Genomic DNA, 22,978 nt, shown 5'->3' on the forward strand with positions numbered 1-22,978 from the left:
TACATATTATATACAGGTTCACCAGCTATATTACTTCATAATTTCACCGATCTCATCAGTTTTCGTTCTATAATCCAACGTATATTAATGTAACATATATAGCGATGTCGTACAATGTGCTATCACTTTTTTATTGCTGGTTTTCGTCAAAAAATGTCTAAAGACTCTAAAACAAGTTAATATTTATGTTTTAAAAGTGTTTAAGAGGACGCTACACCCGCATATGTTGTCTCCGTCTTACAAGTGCGTAACATAGCAAATTTTATGCTCAGCAGATCACGTTAACTCCGTTAGTTTAAAATTTAGAGTAAATTGACCCTTTACAAAAATTAAAGGTAACATTATTATCGAGGGCATTTCGTAGACTTTTTATTATATTTTAATTTTAAAGTGAGTTATGTGTATTTTATGATATACAAACAATTTACAATTTTAAAATACACATAACTCACTTTAAAATTAAAATATAATAAAAAGCCTACGAAATGCCCTCGATAATAATGTTACCTTTAATTTTTGTAAGAGGTCAATTTACTCTAAATTTTATACTAACAGAGCTATACGTGATCTGCTGAGCATACAATTCAATATGTTATGCGTTTGTAGACGAAGACAGCGGATGTAGCGTCCTCTTAAGAGAATGGCAGTACAATGTTTATTTTCTTTCTCAGACCCATGCGCAGCAACATAAAAAAAAATGCATCACGTAAAATATTGTTTTATAATTTTTGAGTAATCTTAGAGTATACAATCTGAAATTAATATTTATTGAAACCACCTATACTTACTATAAAAATTGTAGAGAATATCATTTTTGAGAGTTTAACATTTACGTGTTATGTTTTAATATATGACATAAATCTAACAAGATAGCCTTATTTATTATTATTTTATTTAATTAAAATTATATTGTGAATTTGTGATAAACTGATAATATTTAGAAAAATGGATTTATCCAAACTCTCATATAAATATTATTATCTATCATCTTTGTATACTACATAATTTTACTCTAAAATGACTCAAAATCAAAAAACAAAATGATTTTAGGTGATTGCGTTTTATTTTTGTATCAGCGCATCGGTCAGAGAGAGAAAACTGCAAACAGTGCGCTGAGTGCTAACATAATTTTAATGAATGTAAGAAAAAAACCACGGAAAAAATAATCCCCAGAAAAAAGTCATGGAAAAAGTAATCCACGAAAAAAAAAGTCAAATTACAATAATTAAATATATAACAATTAAAATTAATGTATTAAATAATTAATAAGGTATTTAAAATTTGTTTACATATTATTGCCTATTGTTCATATTGTATACATATATATTATTATTAATACACATGTTATATGCGATTATTTATTATTCATAGTAATAAATATATTTTAGATTCTAAACAGCAATGAATGTATTGATTTATTAAACAAAAAATTTAAATTAACAATATGTATAAATTTATTTATTTCAAGATAGCATGTAATTCATACTGCAACATGTACATTTAAAAAAAAATCACCCTGTACGAAGTATACACATTATACTTATACATATCTAGAGTGTAACTGTGTAAGACATAAATCAATCGATTTCAAGATAATATCCACAAAATATTATGTTATTTTTATTCTATGTACTCGTATATTATAATATTAACAATTTTATTTTTATATATGAATACGGACAATACAGTATGATCAACTGTGTTAAAAATTTTAAATTAATTAACATATAACCTGTGTATTAATAATTTTATATGTATACAATATGACCAATGTTTAAAAATGTTGAATAATACTTTAGATTTTATTTTTTTATACATTTAATTAAAATTATTTCTTATATATTTGACCAATAATGTGTAAACAATTTTTTAAAAAATACCTAATTCAATACTTTAATTTTAATTGTTATACTTATATATTTAATTATTGTAATTTGACTTTTTTTCCGTGGCTTATTTTTCCCATTTCTTTTTTTTCTGTGGATTATTTTTCCTGTGGCTTTTTTTCCGTGGCTTTATTTTCTGACTAGCAATTTTAATATTAAAAGTATAAATATCTCTTGTAGGCCAGGCCGCCAGGTATGTAGATAAAAACGACACTAGGGAGAGAACCGGTATCAGCATTAAACTATTTATAACTTTGCAATAATATATCATATAGATGATCAATTAATGTGTTCTTAGTCGAAATTTGTTATTATTCATTAATACGTTATTATATTAAAATCACGTTTAGATCGAGTTTTTACAGTGAAGATAATAATATTATGCGATCGCATCAGACCACGGGTTGTAAAACAAATCGAATTTAACGATTGTATCTTATTCCGGGTACACACAGTCACACTGCAGTGTCTAGTTTTTGTTGTGTTGCGGTTTTTAAAAATTATTTTGATTGTCTCGTTCGTGTTGGGAAAAGATGAAATTAGGTTTTATTTTCTTGTCTTGTATTGACCCGTCATTATTTGTAAACTAAGTGACTTATATACCAACGATTAAACACCACGTGGAAGATTTATCGAATTAATTAATTTTCAATACTTCATCGCAGTATTAGAACGATATTCATTGCAATGTCCCAATGTAATTTGGGTAATGACACTCCACACTCGTCACTCGTGCGTCATAGACATATTCACGGTCATTATACGTCATCAGGTCATTAACCTGCACAACGTGGTCACTGTGAAAGTGTTCACTCTGTTCATTCATAAAAATCTTAGACATTAATACGTCATCTTCCATACTTTTACCTTATACTATAATATAATATGTTATTACTTATGATTACTTACTAGGGAGTTTACCAATTGCGCTTAAAATTACTTTTCGATATACCAATTTTGCTCGGTCTTTTTTAGGTCGATAGACCAATTACGCTCAATAAAATAAAAAATATTCTATTAACGCATTACAACAATATCAATTAATATTAAATTAACATACATATTATATGATTAAAATTATAATATTATTCTACATTACACTTAATGGCTAGAATATAGGTAGGTACTTTTATAAAAATGTGTACTATTAAAATGATGTCCTAAAATTTAAGCAGCGCAATTTTTATACTGGCCTAAACTACAAATTTTGTTTTATCGGCGCTACTGGTCCATGTCCTGTTAGTATTGTAATTTAAAATACCTACTGCGGCCATGTCCAGCTAGGGGGTAAAACACGATTGCGTACGTTCGTTATCGCCGATACCTTTTTAAGCAACACGATTCCGTACGATTTTACCTGTTTTTTAACTACACGATTGCGTTCGAAGTTTTAAGCGTTGTTGCCAATTTTCATACCGGTATACAGAACCCCCACAAGAGGGTCTGATGGACCTTGAGTACAGAGGCCCGAATACTTTAAGTGCCGGTGGGACCGTTGAAATTTATTTGTAATTTTTGAAATTTTAGTAGAAATACTTATTTTATATTAATTAATATTGTAAAATAACATTTTATGAAATATATATATTATATAGTCATTTAATATTTAACCATAGATTAAGCTGAGCTCAAAGCCCGCAAAATAAAATTTTAACTTAAAAAAATATATTAAATATAAATTAAAATATAGGTACTTGTTTTTTTCTTTTTTAATTTAGATAATATTGCAATAAAAAAAATAGAAAAGACATTATTAACGTTGGATTGCTTATGAACAAAATGAAAATGATTTTTTTAATTTTTAGTGCTTTTTTTGGATTTTTGAGACTTGTTTTGATTTTTAACTGTTTCTGAATTAAAATCGGTCTTATTTTATGAAATTATATTTTTTTGTCAATCGAATTATCAAGTAAGTTGTAAATGTATAGATTAAGTATATAGAACGATTACGCTGATGCAACGTCCTTTTTTCACATATTTATTTATTTATTTACGATAATTTTATTAAAATAATAATTGAAGATTATTTATTAATTACTTTTATATTATTAAGTTAATCTCGTTTTATTTATTATTTTATTATTATTTTTATGTATTATTCGATATTTATTATATTATTATTACATATTATATTATATTATTATTTATTTTATATACGATGAAATTGGTAAATTTGACAACGTTGCATACAATTTCATACGCAATCGTGTTTATTTTTTTTTTCTGAAAGGTACTTTTAACCCATTTACAAACATACGCAATCGTGTTGCCAAAAAGGACAAACGTACGCAATCGTGTTCTACCCCAGCTCCTAATTCCTATGTATAATGCAGGGGTGTTCCCATAGGGTATACTACATATACGCCGTACACTCTCAATATAAATATATATAATAAATTAATAAATATCTATGATAGGTACTTAATAGCTAAATAGCTAATGGTATGTTTTTCTGGTCGAATCATTAGATTATTCGTACGATTTATTTATTGTTATGAGGACGCTACACACCCGCATGTGTTGTCTCCGTCTTACAAGTGCGTAACATACCAAATTTCACGCTCATTAGATCACGTTTAGCTTCGTTAGCTTAAAATTTTAAGTAAGTTAACCTCTCATAACAATTAAAGGTACCTAACATTATTATGGAGAGCTTTTCATAGGCTTTTTACTATATTTTAATTTCAAAGTGAGTTATGAGTATTTTAAGATATACAAAGAATTTCCAATTTTAAAATATACAATAATAATACAGCTGCTGTAGCTGTATATAACTATTTTATATATTACGAATAATTTGAATACATTTATTATTATTATATAGGTAGGTAATATAATTTTGCGTACAACCTTGGGCACGCGTTCCGTGGATTTGCTATCCCTGACCTACACTATATCTACAGCGTGTTCAACGACAGATATTACAAACGGATGACCTTGAATTTGGTTCGTATTTTTTTAATTCATAAAGGACTTTTTTAAAATCTTTAATCTTTTTGTTTTTAACGAACTTTTTAAACACATATTTTTGAGCAGCCTCCATCCCTAATTTTTAGTTTAAATTTAAATTTAAATATGTAAGGCTTAAAAATGTAGTTCAAGATTCCTCATAAAGAAATAAATTTTTATTAGTAATTAATGTTAAAACGTTGACGACGATATTGTATACTCAAAAATATAAGTTATTATGATTAATAACGATTTATCAAACGATATTTGTTATTTTGTTATTATAAAAAAAAATAATAATAATAGCATAAATCTGAAACATTCCACACTATCAATTATTAAATTATAATGTTCTAGTTGTTCTACATACAATTAAATTTTCAAAATATTTAATCATTTAATCGTTTAAAGCTATATTTAAAGAGATTATATAGTTTCTTATATATCTTCTATACATATTATAAAATCTATAAAATTGTTAGAATTTATTATTATACATTAAGCAACTCTCCAAAAAATTCCTGTAATCTTTGTCCACAATAATACAGATTACAGTTGTATGTATTTTTATGACTTATAGATGAAATATATTCTCAGTAAATCTTTACCAAAAAAAAATATGACAACCCCTTCTACATACTATATATTGCTGCGTGATTTCCTCTGCATCAGCAGAAGCACGTGTGCGTCATCATATTTTTTAAGTCTATGTAGTATGTAATCAAAAAACATTTTTTTACGGGTCACAAATCGTAAGTTATGACTCAAATTTGGAGTCTGTATAGTGGCCGCAAAATGAATAATTATTCACATCCGGTTACATATACCGATATACTTGATCCAGCCGCGGGCAATCTAGGTTTTCAGTTTTCACTATAGTTTATAGACTTAGACTATAACAATAGGAAATCACTGACAGTCTCTCCAGTCAGACATGTGACTAATGTCCGAGGAATCCGGAAATTTATGTATACATTTATATCTCACTATAAAGCAATAATGCAGTAATGAGCGCCATTGTATATTATTACGTGATATGACATAGAGCATAATGTTTTGTATTGTATCATACGATTTTTATCTGAAGGCTGAAGCGTTCGTCTGATTGAGATTTGAGACCAACAAACAACTTGCAATACATAAACAAATATAATATTTTTGTAATAATATTATGCGATTCTATTAACCTGCAGCTCTATAATAAATAAACTGCTTTAAATTGACTCTGCCGTTTTTCCAACATGTATGTAGTGACGTAGTGTGTTCATTTATATTAAAATGTCTAAACAATGTGTTTAAAATATTAATACCTGTAAGGCTAAAATTAAATATACACTATAATCTTTACTGAATTTTTTTTTGATTTTTAATGAAAAACTATACTGTTATTTCCTTTAGTTAGTAAGCGTTCATTATATTATGATTTATGACATATAGCCCATATAAGTAAAACTATAGGTTATACCTATACATATTTTTTTATTTTTTTAACATATTCATTTTAATTTGTACAATCTGTATAAAATATTTTTTCAATATGCACAATGAAGGAACTTATATAAGAGGGCTTGGTTTGCTTGATTAAAGAAACTATTCAATAATAGTAATTTGCAGCTACAGGTAAATTCGAAAAAATATTATTATTTTAACTTTTAAGCATTGGTCCAACAATTACGTTCACACTTTTACAGTTTAAAATATTGTTAGTAAGAAATTAATTGGATGCACTACTGCCTTAGTATATGATCTAAGACTACTGCACTATTGAATTACTGATTACCCTACATACAACATGCGAACAATACGAATTACGAACTCGTAAGTCGTAGATTGCACAAGATTAAGAGTTATGATTTATGACCATGCACAGCGCCACAGCGTAGTCATGCCGCATCGTATCATTGTTATCAGTGCGTTGCACGGCAAAATGTTGAAATACATATTATATAATAATATTACATTATTACATTTTAGTGCAAAATGTTATCAAAAGCAAAGAAGACGGAACAGTTAACAATTTAACAGTATAGGACGTCATGAGGTCGTATGAAGTTGGAACCCGGGGGGGCATATTGGGTTTGGGAGTTGAGGCGAACGAATAAAAAAAAGAGTTTATCTGCTTATGTTTATGCCGTTATTTTACTTATCTTATATATTATTATGATAAAATTGTTAATATTAAAAATTAATATACCAATCATAATACCTACTATAATTTATAGCCAGTTTAATTCCCATGTTCGCAATTTGATTGATGTTCAAGAGCTGTGTATATAATTGGCGATTGAGATAAGACCTCGTCAGAGATTTAAGACAAGAGATTCTGAAAAGGTGTTTTCTGGCTATTGCAGCTTGCTGTTTATGGAACATAGATGATTAGTTCTACAATAATTTATAATATCAATGATGTTATAAATCACAATTCAAGTTATATTGTTTTTAAATCATTTGTTCAAACGTTGCATAGAAGGCTCAGAAGAATAAGATAATAAATAATTTATAGCATATTTTATGGGTAAATAGGCGATTTTTTAAAACCGTCATTAATAATGCTTATTAAAATGCAGGTTAATTGGTTACTATTTAATGCTTTATTTTTTTCTGTCGACGCAGTCAATAATATGAATACATTTATGTACTTTGCTTACGGAAGTAATATGCTTGCACAGCGGATTCATATTCAAAATCCAACTGCAGTAAGAATTGGAACTGGCAAACTAAATGTATGTTATATTGTGTTAAAAATGAACCCTTGTTTTTAGTTAATGTATTATTGTTATAGGCGTTCCGTTTAGATTTTAATACATTTTCACGTTTTTGGGATGGATGTCCATCGACAGTAGTCCCAGATCCTGAGGAACATGTCTGGGGTGTTTTATGGCGACTGAATACCAGCGATTTGAGCAGTCTAGATCGACAAGAAGGTGTCGATAAAAAACTCTATGTACCATTTGAGGTAAACATAGTGACGCCAAATGGCGATAACATATTGAGCCGCTGTTACATGCTAGTCAATCAGCCTGTTAAACAAATACCATTACCACTTGAAAGAAGACCATCTAAAGCATATTTAGAAACTATATTACTAGGGGCAAATGAAAGTGGATTACCATTTGACTATTTACAATATCTTAGTAAAATTCTCGATAATGGCAATGATGGCCCAACAATGCCATGGTCAAAGCGTGAACCATTAAAAACTACTGAATTGTAATTGAATACTTACCTTATTTAAAAAATGTTATTAATTATGTTTTAAGTATTTTATGATGAAAAAATATGTAAGGAGGTGAGGGAACATTGATTAAAACTAATTGTTATACAGACAAAATTGTTAGTGATTATTTACTTAATTTAGTTTAAATACAATAAGTAAAGATTAGTCAGATTAAGCCTAAGTAATGTATTTACAAAAATTTTCTCTTTTTATTTACTTTATTTTAGAGATAAATGTATGCATAACAAATTATGATGAAAAGAAAATTTAAGATCATGTACAATCTTTACTATTTATTAGGGTTTATCATTTGTGTCAAATTATATAGATAGCATTATATTTTATGTAATTGCTAATTAAGTCAGAGGAAGTAATACATAAACAGATAATAATAATGAATTATTTTTTCAAAATCTTGGATAATAGCATATTACTTATGTAATTTGTATTTACAAACACATAAGTAAAACCTTTTGACACAATTTAGGGGATGAGAGTGAACTGATTGTTTTCTTTTTCCGACTAACCGCCCACCTGCAACATTCACCTAAAAACATATTTTTTATGTTTTTTGAGAGATCTTGAAGTAAATACTCAATATAAAAACTATAAAAGATAATATTTTTGAGGGTATAACATATCAATTTGTCTAAATATTGTCTCAAAACAATTTATGTCCATTTAAATTTACAAAAAAATATGTTTATTTTTAAAGTTAAATTATAATTAAATATAAAACAGATATGTCAAAGCCTGAAAAATATTATCATATATAATTTTCGTAATTGGTTTTTTTACTCAACAATTACTCTAAGTTCATAGAAAAAACAATTCTCGTGGATTATCTATGTCGCATATGGATCCGATTCCTGATAAAACAAATTTTGTGCCAATATCCTTTTAATAGGGTTTGTGCATAATACACAAACTTATTCTATGTATTAGGAACTTGTGTTGTTACAAACTTTCATTTCAGGCTAAACTTCAATATAAATACCAATAGATTAATGGTTCCCAAAATGTGCACTAGGGTCACCACGGTCTACTGCTCATAATAAATAATATAAAATGCATAGGATTTTTTTCAAAAATTTGTTACTAAGGATCTTTTAAGATATTTACAGCAAAGCACCGTGGCTATATTTGGTTCAAAAAAGAGCACCACGGGAAAAATGTTTGGTAACTGCTGTAATAGATTATTTATGATACTCTACATTACATGTTTACCATTCTAACATCTTTAAGAAGCTAGATATTATTTTCAGTATATAATGGTAAATTATTCACCAATTTATCTTTTACTTAAGTAAACCAAGAACTACATATTGCATAACATTATTTTTTTGTTTTTATATAATTATGCAATGTGCATTTTAGTGTAAGAACACTATTTTACTTCTGTAACATACATCATGTATGATACATGTATAAAATAGATTGGTTTACAAACATAATTTTACACTTATGATGTATATGGAGTATCTAGATTCTATGGTATATACTTGCTTTAATACTATTATTTAATTTCTATATTGATGTATAATATATAATAAATATTTAAAGTAATATTTATGTTTTTATAACTAAATAGTGTTTTTAACAATTTTGGAACTAGTAGATTTAGTCTTTGCAACAGATTTCCGGTCAGTCTTAATAAACACATATGTATCATTGTCCTCGTATGACTGGTATCCAATATCAATAATATTCCAAGATGATGTATACTCTTTTATAATATCTTGATTCATAGTTAATTTTATAGCTGTTTCTTTAGTAAGTAATGAAATTTCTTTTTTAGGCATTGGTAATACACATTTAACAGCATTGTTAACCTGAAAAAAATATTATCTTATACAAATAGTAGATTACCATGCCAAATGACTACATTGTTTGATACAAATAATTATAGCAAAAATTTAAAATAAATTAACATTTTATCTTCAAGTGAAAAGGTTTTTTATATAAATTCATTTAAATTTTACTTACGATGAAGACAAAAAACAAAAAAACCATGTACAAAATTGATTCCTGTCATGAAAAATTTAAAAGCCTAACAAATGATATATGCAACAAACCTAGTTACCATACAGTATGCTATAGACCTATTGTGGATAGAAGTCTTCTAACACACCGTGATTATCTTAAGATGCTATCAACTCCTAGGGGATTCAAATGGATAGATATGCCATTACACTATAAGAAAGGATATAATTCATACAAATTTCGTAAGCAAAAAAATGAAAAATATAATGTTTATGGTCAACAAAAAATGGTAAATATTAGTCATGGCACTATACTTTGAAATTAAATAATTGTGTAATATAAGTGCATACTTTAAAGAATTATGGAAAAGCATATAATATACAAAAAAAAACCATAAATAATCAAAAGCAAGGAAAAATGATTGATACTTTGAATTTAAATAATAATAATTTTAAATCTAAAAAATTACAAAGTCAACGAAAAAATATTTTACAAAGTAAGAGATGCAATTTTATTGAATCATTAAATTAAAAAATTGAAAAATGACATATTACTTTAAGTTTAAGTATTTTTTAGGATAAAAATGTACTTAAATTAAAAAAAATAATATGTTTTGTGTAGTATGTATAGGTAAATTATTTTTAATAGATGATAAAATTATGCAAAATAATGCCAGTAAAACAAAAATAAAAAATTTTAAAATCAATAAATATGGAATGGGAGATGACTTAAAAAGTAAAACTGATTCATTGATTCAAAAATATGAAGATAGTTCTAGTGAGAAACTAAAAAAAATAAAAGATCAGCAAGAAGCTGATGATTTTATGAAAAAAAAAAAAAGGTTGTGGTTAAAAGCTGAGAAAAAACGTAAAAAAAGAGAGGAAGAAGAAAATAAATTTAAATCTTCTATCCTAGCTAAAGAAAAAGAAAAAGAAGAACGGCGGAAAATTATGGAAGAAAAAATTGAAATTCAATCAAAACGCGACAAAATATTGGAAGAACAAAGAAAACAAGAATTAGAAAATGAAAAGAAAGAAATTGGAAAAGCGCAGGTAAGAGCGAAAAAAAAAGTACTAAAAGAAAATGATACATTATCAAAAGAAGCTGAAAGGCAACGCAGGCTTGACACACTCAAAAAAGAAGAAGAGGAAGCGTGGAGAAAAAAAATTAACGAGAAATTTGCCCTAAAAATGGGTTATAAAATAAATTCAAATATTACCAACAAAAAAAATGAACATTCTATGTGTAATAATGGTAATAAAAGATTAACTCAATATGCCGAAAAAATACTTAAAGAAATAAAACAAAACAATCTAGTTTTTGATCCAGGAAATTTAATGAAACAAATTATCAAGAGAGAATTGAACAAGGCTGAAAACAAAAAGGTTAAAAATTAATTCTGTACTTAAGTTGATATAAGATTTAAATAAAAATATTTTTTAGGTAAAACAAAAAAGCCGGCAGCGATTGTGTCAGCCATGCAATAAAAAAATAAAAAATATGATTACAATAAAAACTGAAAAAAAAAAGGAAAAACCAGATCAGTCAAAAAAAATAGTGTTTCTAAACTCTAAAAACATGAACAGAGTAAATCAGTTAACAGAAGTAAAATCAATTGAACATTGTATACTAAACAAACCCAAGACATTGTTAGAATACAAAATTCCAGATATACATTGCTATAGTAATACATCATTCAACACACTTGTGAGTAATTGGAAAAAGGAAGTGGCTGATATGATAGATAATATGCAAAAACGTCGGTATAACTGTACAAAACAGTATAGTACATAAAACATGAATATATTTAACATCAGATTTTATGATTTCCTTCAAAATTTGTATGCAGCATTTTTTTTTTCGTTCAAAATATAAATACTTGTAGTTTTCTTTAATTGTTGAATACTAACCACACAATATAAATTTAAAATATAATCACTATCCACTTGTGGCCATTTTTGATCAATTACATCATTTTCCCAATTAATTTGTTCCCATTTATGATTTATGCGACCTGGTGCAGATACAAATCCACTCCATAAAGCAGATGCAAAGTGTGGAGCCATTGGAGTTAACATTATTATCTGAACAGCCAATAATCTTTCATATTCTGCACTATACTTAATCAACTCTTTAGGAGATTTCTGAAAAAGTGTCAATACATTAAAATCTATAAAAAATAAAAATGTATTAAAATATGTATATACCCTTAAAATATTGGTCAACCCTTGTAATTTTGAAATGGCTACACTCAATTGATATGATTTTCTGAAGTTACTTGAAGTTTTTTTAACATGATAATTACGTGCATCATGTAATTTCATTTCTTCTTTTTCAAATATAGATGAATCAATTGTATGTCTTTGAACATCTTCATTAGATCTAACAGTTCGGAATTCTCTTATAGTCAACCATAATCTATGTTGCCAATTTAAAATTCCAGGAAATGCTAATAGTATCAATTATGTATTAAACAATAATATATAAATATTGTACTAAAATATATATTTTCATCATGACATGGTAAACTCAATTTCAAACATACTAAATGTATAGATACTAGATTAAATTATTATATTTTTCAATTTTATCCTTCAAAATATAAAATATCTTATCTTAGTGTTAAACAACAAGCGAATACTGCGATGAGCAATAGACTGTGGTGCATATATTGTGGGTTTAACCTATGTTTATTGCTCATTAATCATTATTTACGTGTAATATAAGACCTATAGGTGATGCTGAATGTATAAAGGAATTTTACGATGAATCAAAAATTTAAAAATGCATGTTATAAATTGCAATCAAAATAATTTTCATTATTTTTTATTAAATTGTATTATATTATTAATTTATTTTTTGTTGATAACACACTTTGAATTTTTCATCACATATTTTTGTTGTATAAATGCATACTTTGGTTATATAAATTATAAATACATATAAATCTGAGTCCTAGTTATTAGTTATTATTTATTAGTTTATTACTTACTATCAGAATTCCAATTTCTATTAGATGTAGGTGCAACACTAGACAATACCAATAATCGCATAGTATCGACTCCATATTCATTTATAGTATTCTTTGGTTTAACACCATTGTGCTTAGATTTACTCATTTTTTCCCATGTTGCAATAACCGGGTAGTCACCATCTTTAGAGAAATATGTTTTACCTTTTTTAATTACTTCATCTTCCTTTAAATATGTTCCATTAATTTTATTTTTAAAACTTTGACCCATCACCATACCTTGAACTAATAGTTTTTTAAACGGTTCTAAACAAGGAGATAAACCAATGGAATGTAAAAAGTGGTTAAAGAACCTTGCATAATATAGATGCAAAACAGCTAAAAGAAAAAAATGTATTAAAACTATTTTCATAAATTCTTTTAAGAGTAAATTTACCATGTTCTTTTCCACCAACATATAAATCAACAGGCATCATTTTTTTGACCAAAGTCTTATCAAATGGCTGAAAATTATTTTTAGGATCTAAATATCTCATATAATACCAACTGGAATCCACAAATGTATCCATTGTATTTGTTTCTCTTTTTGCCTCTTTACCACATCTAGGACACTATAATATTAATGTGATGTTTATATTTCATACAAGTGTTAAATGTCCTACTTACTTTGGACAAGTAGTCTTAATCCATTCTTCAGCTAATTCTAACGATTTAAATTTTTTACCACTTTGTACATCAAGCATGGGCAGTTTGACTGGCAATTGATCTTCTGGTACAGCTTGAGCTCCACAATTAGTACAATGAATAATTGGTACAGGTGTACCCCAATATCTTTGTCTAGATATTAACCAATCCTGTAATTTAGAACTTACTTGATAACCACTAAAATTTAACTCTTTTGCTTTTTCACAAATCTTTTCTCTAGATAAATGTGAGCTTTGATTTACAGAATGAAAAATATTATGCTCTTCAGCTAATTCTTTATCAATAGAATTTGTATGTGGCACACCTAAGCGTGATTCTTGCCCCTCTGGATATACAACACGATCAGTAACTAAAATTGGTAATTGGTTGCCAGTAATTGGATTTTTGATGAACACATTTTTATGATTTAGAACATAATATTGATGTACAAAAGAATTGGGCTTAACACAAATAAATGCAGCTAATGGTATATGTTCTGGATTTTGTGTCCAAACATTGAGTATTGTTCTACAAACATTATCAGTATATAGTTGAAAATCAAATTTATATCCGTCACATTCTCCAATCCAATGTTTTTGGAGGTTAATAATATCTCTCCAATCCACTAAAGATGGATCATTTAATCCTTCAAACAGAGCTCTATAACAATAATTTAAAAACAATTAGTTGTGTTACCTATACAAGTTATTCAATGTTATAGAAGCATAGTAAAATAATAAAAAAATGTTTAAAGTGAAATGCAAATTAATTTATTTTAAGATTTTTTATTGAAATTTCAAAAATACTGAAAAGTAACCTCTACAAAAGACAAACTATGTTCTATTTCTAAGCACTATTGTTTAAAAGTGACAATAAAAAAAAAGTGTTATTGTTTTGAACATTTATTAGTGATTAATGCATTTAATAGTTTATATTCTTAAGTATCATACTGATTTGATTATAAAAATGAACAAATTCTAAGTTATTGAATGTTTAACTAACTTGGAAAATTGTGTTGTTTTTATAAACCATTGTTTCAGTACTTTTTTCTTGACAATAGCACCAGACCGCCAAGAACGTCCATTTTCGTCTACTTGTTCATTAGCTAACACTGTTTCATCTACTGGATCCCAATTAACTTCAGCCTAATCAACAATAATAGTAAATTATTGGTCAATGCTAATAAAAAGTTGATACAATCAAAATCCTTCTTACTTCTTTAGAATAAACAAGTCCAGTCTGAAACATTTTTAGAAAGAACCATTGAGTCCATTTATAATAGGTTGGATCACAGGTTGCTAATTCATTAGACCAATCAAAACTGCATCCAAGTTCTTGAAGCTGTTTTTTCATGTGATCAATATTTGAACTAGTCCATTTATCAGCTGGTAAGCCATGTAGTATAGCTGCATTCTCAGCAGGAAGTCCAAATGCATCCCATCCCATAGGCTGAAATACCTATTGTAAAATTGTTTATTAAATAGGCTTACTTAATATAAATAATTATAACAAATAAATTTACATTTTGTCCGTTCATGCGATGAAACCTAGCAATTGAATCTGCAATTACATACACTCGAACATGGCCCATGTGTAAGTGGCCAGACGGATAAGGAAACATTGACAAAACATAAAATTTTTTATCGAGATTATTTTTATCAAAACTACCTTTACATAGTTTATCTTTCCAGTATTTCTCAATTTTTAGTTTTAAGCCTATTGTCAACTCTTCATTCTATAAATAAATTGTGATGCATTAAAACATATTTTATTATAAAACTAATAATTATTTATTATTGATACTAATATAGTTACTCACCCAAATATCATTACTAAGATATCTACAGTTTGGAGAATATTTCCTATAAAATCTAAGATTATTAAGTTTATAAAATATTTCTTTGGAAATCATTGCCCGTGATTAGAAATCGATACTTAAACTCTACACTAAAATATATATAATAGTGGATTTTAAAGTTATTAACATTTAAAACCAATTTAAATGGTCTTTTTTATTTCCTTACATACTTGAAGAGTAGCATTATATAATATAATACTATAATAGCATAGATATGCGAAATTTGTATGTGCATTGCTGAATTCATGGACGCATGGTCATTGATTACACTATCACTCATAAACTCATAACTGATAAATCTTTGTGATAATAGAACGGCTGTCTGTAGATCACGGCTGATAATATAGATAATTAGCTTGTTATCTATATCTGTGCTGTAGATCTTCACCACTAATAAGATAATATGTCTTCAGTTCTTCACCTCGAACGGCGCGCGGCGCAAACCTTCGACCATATAAGCTAATACCACAGATTATATAATATATTATTTTATATAATCTGTGCTAATACCATATTAGCTTATATGGTCGAAGGCGCAAACCATGATTGGCATGATTTAAGATTGTAGTATTGACGTATTGTACTTACGTGATCCGTGAGTTGTAACCACGACGCCATGACTATTGACTGTAGATATTTTCCAAGATCTTTACCACGACACAACGGTCTTGATTCTTGAAGACCGTGATTGTTAGTCGTCAGTTTATCTAGACATCTAGTAAACCATCAACCAGCAGTTTATTTCTGTATTATAAATTATAAAACAAAATAGATGAAATAAGATGAATCTATTTCAATCTAATCTATTTTAATATTGTTCTGTGGTTTAATTTATTCCGTGAAAATAACAAGGTGGATCGCTGCAGTGGCGCAACCAGTGGTGGAGAGGGGGGAGGGTTTCGGAATCTTTTTTTCGCTTATAAGCATGTTGTCTTATGTACGTATGACTTCAGATATTGAGGTAGGTATATTATATTATATTCTAACAATGTAACCCCCTCCCCCTGAAATTAATTTATAGTTGGGCCGCTATTGGATCTATTATAGCACAAGGTATAGAAAAATAATATAAGCCCCAACACCCCGACTAGTTCAAAACAGCCACGATTATTAGTTATTACGAACAACTATCGAAATTTGTCAATACCTAATAACTATGATAAATTATTATGAAAACATTATGATGTAAAATTATGTTCTATTTACAATGTAGGTTATCCTTATAGATTACATTATACTATAATATTTATCACTTTATGTTTATGATTATAGTATAAGACAGTAGTAACCTGTAGACAATGAGCTTGCAATATTCAATTAAAAATTCATGATACTTAAGTTTTATTAATTGTATCGTATTCCGAACATGCAAGTTACATTTAAAATATTAATAATTTTCAAAATTTACTATACATTTACGAAATAATTTTTTTGCATTTCTCAAATAAATAATAATATTATAATAATTTATGATATTGATATTATAATAATACGTTAATAAGATATTAAGATATCTTTAATCGTAAATAATATTAGTATACATTTATCTAAAGAAGTTAATAACAAAAGTAAATACTACTAGATCGCGCTATAGTTAATTTTACGAAAGTTAATTCATTATATTCTTATACTTATTTATTAACTTATTTATTTCTGAAATATTCTCCATCCACATAATATGGTCAAATTTCAGCAGTAGTTTATGGAAAACGACAAATAGTTGCAAATCATTCCATGCACATTTGTGTGATGCAACAATTAAAATCACATTTTAATATTGTATTTTTCGAAAATGTAAGTTCATACTAATTTATAATATTTAAGATATAAAAATAAACATTTCTTAGTTAAATATCCAAAACCAAAAAGATAAAATATTCAAAACAGTTTAATTCACTTGTCCGTTGCAATAAAAAAGTAGGTTGAAGGTACAAAATTAAAAATATTATCTACCTATTACCTATCCCCCCTCACCCGAAAATATCCTATTGCATCTTTAGAAAGGGTATTATCATAGCAACAATTCAAAGGTTATTTTTGACTAAATATTATTACACTTTTTCATTAATCTGTTCATAAAAATTCTAGAATTTCTGAATAATATATAAAATTTTAAAATATTAAGGTACGTAATGTGACGTAATGGTAACAAATATTTCATCAGATTTATACCAACTGGATAAGAGAATAGCTATGCATCGCAGATATAGTAATTATTTAAAATATATTCTAGTACCTAAAAATCTTTGCAAAGATAATTACCAAAAAACAACAACGTATTATTGAAAACTACAAGTTATGTCGATAACTCAATACATTAAAACGGGTTCGAACATTCGGTACATATTACATTTATACATATATAACGCGCAGTAACACACTAACACACAAACACATTTACATATCCAATTTTCATAAAATGCTGCAGGAATCCTATATTTAACATGACTCATTAGGTGTTCCTTATATTATAATTTATCGATCTAAAAATAATTAATGTTTATATTCGTGTTTGCTTCTTTTGGCATAGCAGGAATTACTAATAAAATTCAACTCAAATTAATTTATAGAACTAAGAACGAGTAAGTACCTAAGTAACTTAGGCTAAGCATAGACGTTTAAATAATGGAGTATTATTACAACACATGAATCTAAGAAAAAACGACACTGAAAAAAACGTCAAATTTATTTTAAATATAAATTACAAATATCAGTTTTAAGAAAATTATCAAATTATTCAAATTATTAAAATACCAAAAATACAAATAGGGGAGATGATATTAGAAATGATGACCTTTTTTTTTTTAAACGTAACGGAAACGAATGGATACGCAGCATTTAATTGTAAATTAGTAAATTGTCAATTATTTTCCTGGTGCAAAATATAATAACCATAACATTTTTACTTTGTGTATATAAAAAAAATTAATCGTTAAAATTTAGTATAACGATAAAATACAGTAATAGAAAAATGTGATAATAAAGTTGAACTATATCAACGTTAGTTAATATAAATATTTATGGACCTTGTTCAATGTATAATTTATTAATAATTGACAAATTTAGTGTTTTTTAGATTCTGAACGGAGTGATGAATGTATTGATTTTACAATGATGTGTGTGTGTTTTTTTTGTGTCTGTGTACAGCATAACTAGTCGAAATAATGCTTCAATTTCAAACTTTGGGGGTGGATTTCGATGGAAAAGTGAATATCCTTGGTGCATTATAGAGGTCAAAAGTAAACATTTTCCAACAGTTTTCAAAAACATCGAGAAAAACAAAAAAAAGTGATAGAAAAACGGGAATTTTTACGCAAAACCAGTTTTTGACCAAATAGATTTTAGATTCTGAACGAAGTGATGAATGTGTTGATTTTACAATGTGTGTTTTTTTTTTTTGGGGGGGGGGGGGGTCTGAAACATTTTCCAACAGTTTTCAAAAAAATCGAGAGAAACAAAAACAAAAATGACAGAAAAACGGGAATTTTTACACAAAACCAGTTTTCGACCAAATCGATTTCTTTATATGGTTGTAATTCAAAAACTAATCACTGTAAATACTTGAAATTTTCACCAAATGTTTATGTTAGTGATATCTATATACAGTTTAATTTTCAAAAAATTTTGATTTTTTTGAGAATTTTTTTTAGTTTGAGAATCCCTGGCTTATACTACAAATATAGTACCTAAATGTACATATTATAGGTACCTATGTAATATATTCAAATTATTAAAGTTATTGAAATTCTTACGTTAAATAATTTTTATTTTTACAGATGTTTTTTTTTTTAAGTTATTATCACAAAAAGAGATTGATGTAACCAAAGTATAATATAAAATACACTTATCACAATAGATTATTATTAAGGTATTGGTTTTCATAAATATTAGTAAATTACATATTATATCTTGCGAAAACCTAATCGTGAAAAAAGAGCATAGTGCATAGTCCATTGAGTCCAGACTCCCTCACAATAGAGTCTGTCAATCAAAGTAGAAATAGATTGCAGCCAAGTCTGATCTCTATATAGTTTGAGATATTTTATATTATTATTATATTATCAGACCAATTACCAGATGTAGTTACCATAATTCAAATCTACAAATTAAATAAAAACTTTTATGATGTTATTTATAATTCCCAACACTGTTTTATAGTTCTATACAATTATTAATTGGTAGGTAATTAGTAATTACTATAAATTAACTATTAAGAGTCTTCTAAAAAATGTGCAGGTATTGTGGGTAACAATAACAGTTGATTTTCGTAGTCTGCCATAGTTATTAAATTCATATACAATGTTCTATTATTATCATTTGCCTATACTAATTATTTATTCTTTTATTAGTTTTATTAAAAAAATATTGTTATTGGATATCATAAGACAAAAAATTGAGTGTCAATATCAGTCACCATACATGTAGTATATTAGTTACCTATCTATTCGTTATTATTTCTTTATTTACGTACAGTATAAAAATAACCTTGAGCTAACTAAAACGTACTTGATAGTTCTTGGATCAGAAAGTGATATTTCTTTCGCAATACATTTAAAAGATATACTCACTATTTAATACTATAATATATATGTATATATGTATTATATAAGTTATAAGTATATTACCAGTGAGAGTGTGAGCGATATACATAAAAATATAAAATATTTTTTTAATGTTCACTATAGAATTATAAAGTTACAATACATAGTTGAATTAAGTGTGTCCCCAAATGTGTGGGAACAAATAGTTGATAAAGAAGGTATACCAACCAAATAATTGTAACCCACCCAATAATTCAATAGTAAATTTTTAAAATATATAAATGAATAGGGTTTGCTTATGAATTAATAATTATTCAAATTTGATTATATTTTTTGAGTTATTATGTAAAATTATTTATTTATTTATTATTTCTGCATTATTATACATCTACCTACATATTATGTACAAATAAACTTATTTAATTTTACCAACTTGAATATGTAGTTATTAATTTAGAAAGGATTCGTCTCAAAGAAAACAGTAAACAGTCTAATAATATGCTCCTAAGTATTATCGGATTATATTAATTATTCAATTATAATTAGATATACGCAAAACTTTATGAGTAAACCGACATTGCTATAACTTTTTTCATAATAATGTAAAATCGAATGGATTTTTTTTTTAAACATTGTTTTTATGAGCGTATTGTATTAATTTTTGTTGCATAAATAAATATTTAAAAAAGTATATATTTCATGATATACTTAAACATAACATAAAGGTGAGCGGTGATCCCAACCAATAACCGTTAACGTAATATAAAAAAAATATATAATTAATAGACGGAGCACCTCCACAAGGCCCCCCTTTTGACCCCCCGGTCAGAAAGATTCTGAGGGGCTCACCGTTCATGCAAATAATTACTTCAAAGTTAGTTCAATAGATATTAGAAAAATGTTCGGGGCCCGGATTTAGTTCTCTATACCAGGGTCAAAAATATGAACTGAGGGGACTGAGTCTGAATAGATGTATTAAGAATGAGATTCAAATATTCAATACACAAATAACCAAGGAATAACTTTGTTCTTTTTTACTAGTTAATTCGTTAATCACTTCATTAATTTCAAAAGTATTAATTCTTGGTAAATTTAATATCAGACAAGGCCTTAAAATTTTTTGTATAACGATTTTTAAACGATTATTTTATAACAAAAAAAATCTTAATAGATCACTGCCTCATTATTTCGATTGACTTTATAGTTATGATTAAGTTGCTCTTATAGGCATGCTAAAGTAATAATTGCAATGAATAAAAAAACGATGTCACATATAGTTGTTGAAAATATCACCCTCTATCCAACTTAATTTTAATGATAATATAATATTATAGTTTAATCATCATCCCCATAAGAGTGTGCGTACCACGTGTTTTTCTTTTATTGAAATAAAAAACACATATGCCAGGTCAGAGGGTTTTTTCTCTAAAAAAAATATTAATCATGGTTGAATCTAGCTGCTCTTTGTAACTAACTGCGTAGAATTCTGACAATTTTTTCCATTCGGTGAATCCTTATATTATTATATACCTATATACCATAGAATACAGTGAACTTAAACATCGGCGTAGGTTTAAACACTGCAGTAGTCATACAGACACTCGTCGTTTGATCGAATTTTGAAGACCCGGTATGAGAATAATGAACTTATTATAAATTAAGTACCTAATACACTGCATGACCACCTCATATCGGTTCTGCATACCTGCAAAGACCAGTTATAATGTCATCTCGTCTAAAAGTCGTATTATAGTCATAGTAGTCATACTATATACACATAATACGTATTATTTAGACATAGGATTACTCACACGTGGTGGCATTGGACGTTTCAATGTGCACTCAAGGTCGTAAAAATGTATAATAATAATAAAATAGTAGGTAGGTAGGTATAAAATGCATAATGTAGAATTGTATGCAATGTACAAACTGGTGTAGTCATCGCGAGCATGTGGTCTCTGTGTATAAAATACGAACCACTTCCAGAATTCCAGATTTAGTTCATTCGTTCGATCATTCGGGACATGACGTTAACGCAGCAACGTAGTGTGTATAAAATTCGATCGCGTATTATTGCAACGTATATATAACAAAAATACCTATTTACTTTATTGTAATATTAACGATTTTATTGTGAACGTAACCGTCGCGTATAGCTCGTCGATGACTCGTTCGCGTTTGCCCAGCTGAGTCGTTTGTATATAGCGACTGACTGCTGGTACACCAGGAACAGTGAACACTAATAATAATATCATGATGTACGGTTTTATATCGTTTCATATTTTTCGGAATTTTACTCTACAACAATAATAATAATAATAATATTAGACCATTCGCAAAAAACAGCCAGCGATTACAACTGTAGGGCTGTGTGAAGCACGCGTATAGACAACGGATAAAATTCAAGACGATATTAAAATAGGTAAATTATTGTAAAACATGTCTTCGTAGTGCGATGCAATGAGTAGTATTATCGTTCATACTTCGATTTGTGTATACCTTATCAAGACAAAAAAATTGAAAAGTTGACACATATATACTTTGGATATAGTATTCTTGTTTAAAATACAACAGACATTTATTATAGGTAAGTACATGACATAGTGTGATACAATATAATATTATTATGCACTTAAAAAAATAATAATGTATGCACTGAACAAATTCACATCTAACGATACCTACATGATTCATTTTTTACAGACAGTATCTTATCTTGGAACCTTGGCATAGGTACGCTGCTACTGCGTGATTAACCACTCAACATAATATAACACAACATTTGTATCATAGCATCTTCTCATCTTCAGTCACATATTATAATGCACAATTAATATATTCGAAAAACGTCAGTGTTACAAAAAATGCGCATAATATTATATACATGAA

At 27.3% G+C, this 22,978-nt stretch overlaps 3 protein-coding genes across 5 annotated transcripts; 2 read left to right on the top strand and 1 right to left on the bottom strand.

Annotated features, from left to right (window-relative positions):
- The first annotated feature begins 6,828 nt into the window (after nucleotides 1-6,828).
- Nucleotides 6,829-8,166, top strand: LOC107167438 (gamma-glutamylcyclotransferase-like). 2 transcript variants are annotated; one of them, XM_015516486.2, is made up of 3 exons: nucleotides 6,829-7,350; nucleotides 7,449-7,558; nucleotides 7,618-8,166. In XM_015516486.2, the coding sequence occupies exons 1-3, from the start codon at nucleotides 7,347-7,349 to the stop codon at nucleotides 8,047-8,049; spliced, it is 546 nt and encodes a 181-aa protein (XP_015371972.1). In that variant the 5' UTR covers nucleotides 6,829-7,346; the 3' UTR covers nucleotides 8,050-8,166. The 2 variants fall into 2 exon arrangements, with proteins under 2 accessions (XP_015371972.1, XP_015371963.2); XM_015516477.2 differs by lacking the exon at nucleotides 6,829-7,350 and having other exon boundaries at nucleotides 7,357-7,558.
- Nucleotides 8,167-9,558: 1,392 nt separating this feature from the next.
- Nucleotides 9,559-22,912, bottom strand: LeuRS-m (Leucyl-tRNA synthetase, mitochondrial). Of its 2 annotated transcripts, XM_089224849.1 has the most exons (12): nucleotides 22,775-22,912; nucleotides 16,137-16,292; nucleotides 15,510-15,938; nucleotides 15,213-15,425; nucleotides 14,906-15,148; nucleotides 14,693-14,835; nucleotides 13,673-14,350; nucleotides 13,443-13,609; nucleotides 13,028-13,384; nucleotides 12,243-12,484; nucleotides 11,946-12,179; nucleotides 9,559-9,884 (listed from the first exon to the last, which is right to left on the bottom strand). In XM_089224849.1, exons 3-12 carry the CDS (start codon nucleotides 15,600-15,602, stop codon nucleotides 9,636-9,638), a joined length of 2,619 nt encoding a protein of 872 aa, XP_089080975.1. In that variant the 5' UTR covers nucleotides 15,603-15,938; nucleotides 16,137-16,292; nucleotides 22,775-22,912; the 3' UTR covers nucleotides 9,559-9,635. The 2 variants fall into 2 exon arrangements, with proteins under 2 accessions (XP_089080975.1, XP_015372252.2); XM_015516766.2 differs by lacking the exons at nucleotides 16,137-16,292; nucleotides 22,775-22,912 and having other exon boundaries at nucleotides 15,510-15,637; nucleotides 15,715-15,733.
- LOC107167627 (uncharacterized) lies at nucleotides 9,883-11,948 on the top strand. Its single transcript, XM_015516774.2, has 4 exons — nucleotides 9,883-10,324; nucleotides 10,393-10,531; nucleotides 10,684-11,420; nucleotides 11,479-11,948. Exons 1-4 carry the CDS (start codon nucleotides 10,040-10,042, stop codon nucleotides 11,827-11,829), a joined length of 1,512 nt encoding a protein of 503 aa, XP_015372260.2. The 5' UTR covers nucleotides 9,883-10,039; the 3' UTR covers nucleotides 11,830-11,948.
- Nucleotides 22,913-22,978: the final 66 nt, after the last annotated feature.

The sequence above is a fragment of the Diuraphis noxia genome, unplaced genomic scaffold (assembly GCF_037042655.1).
Source record: "Diuraphis noxia isolate RWA-SAM2 unplaced genomic scaffold, SU_Dnox_SAM2 contig0003, whole genome shotgun sequence".
NCBI classification, from domain to species: Eukaryota; Metazoa; Arthropoda; class Insecta; order Hemiptera; family Aphididae; genus Diuraphis; species Diuraphis noxia.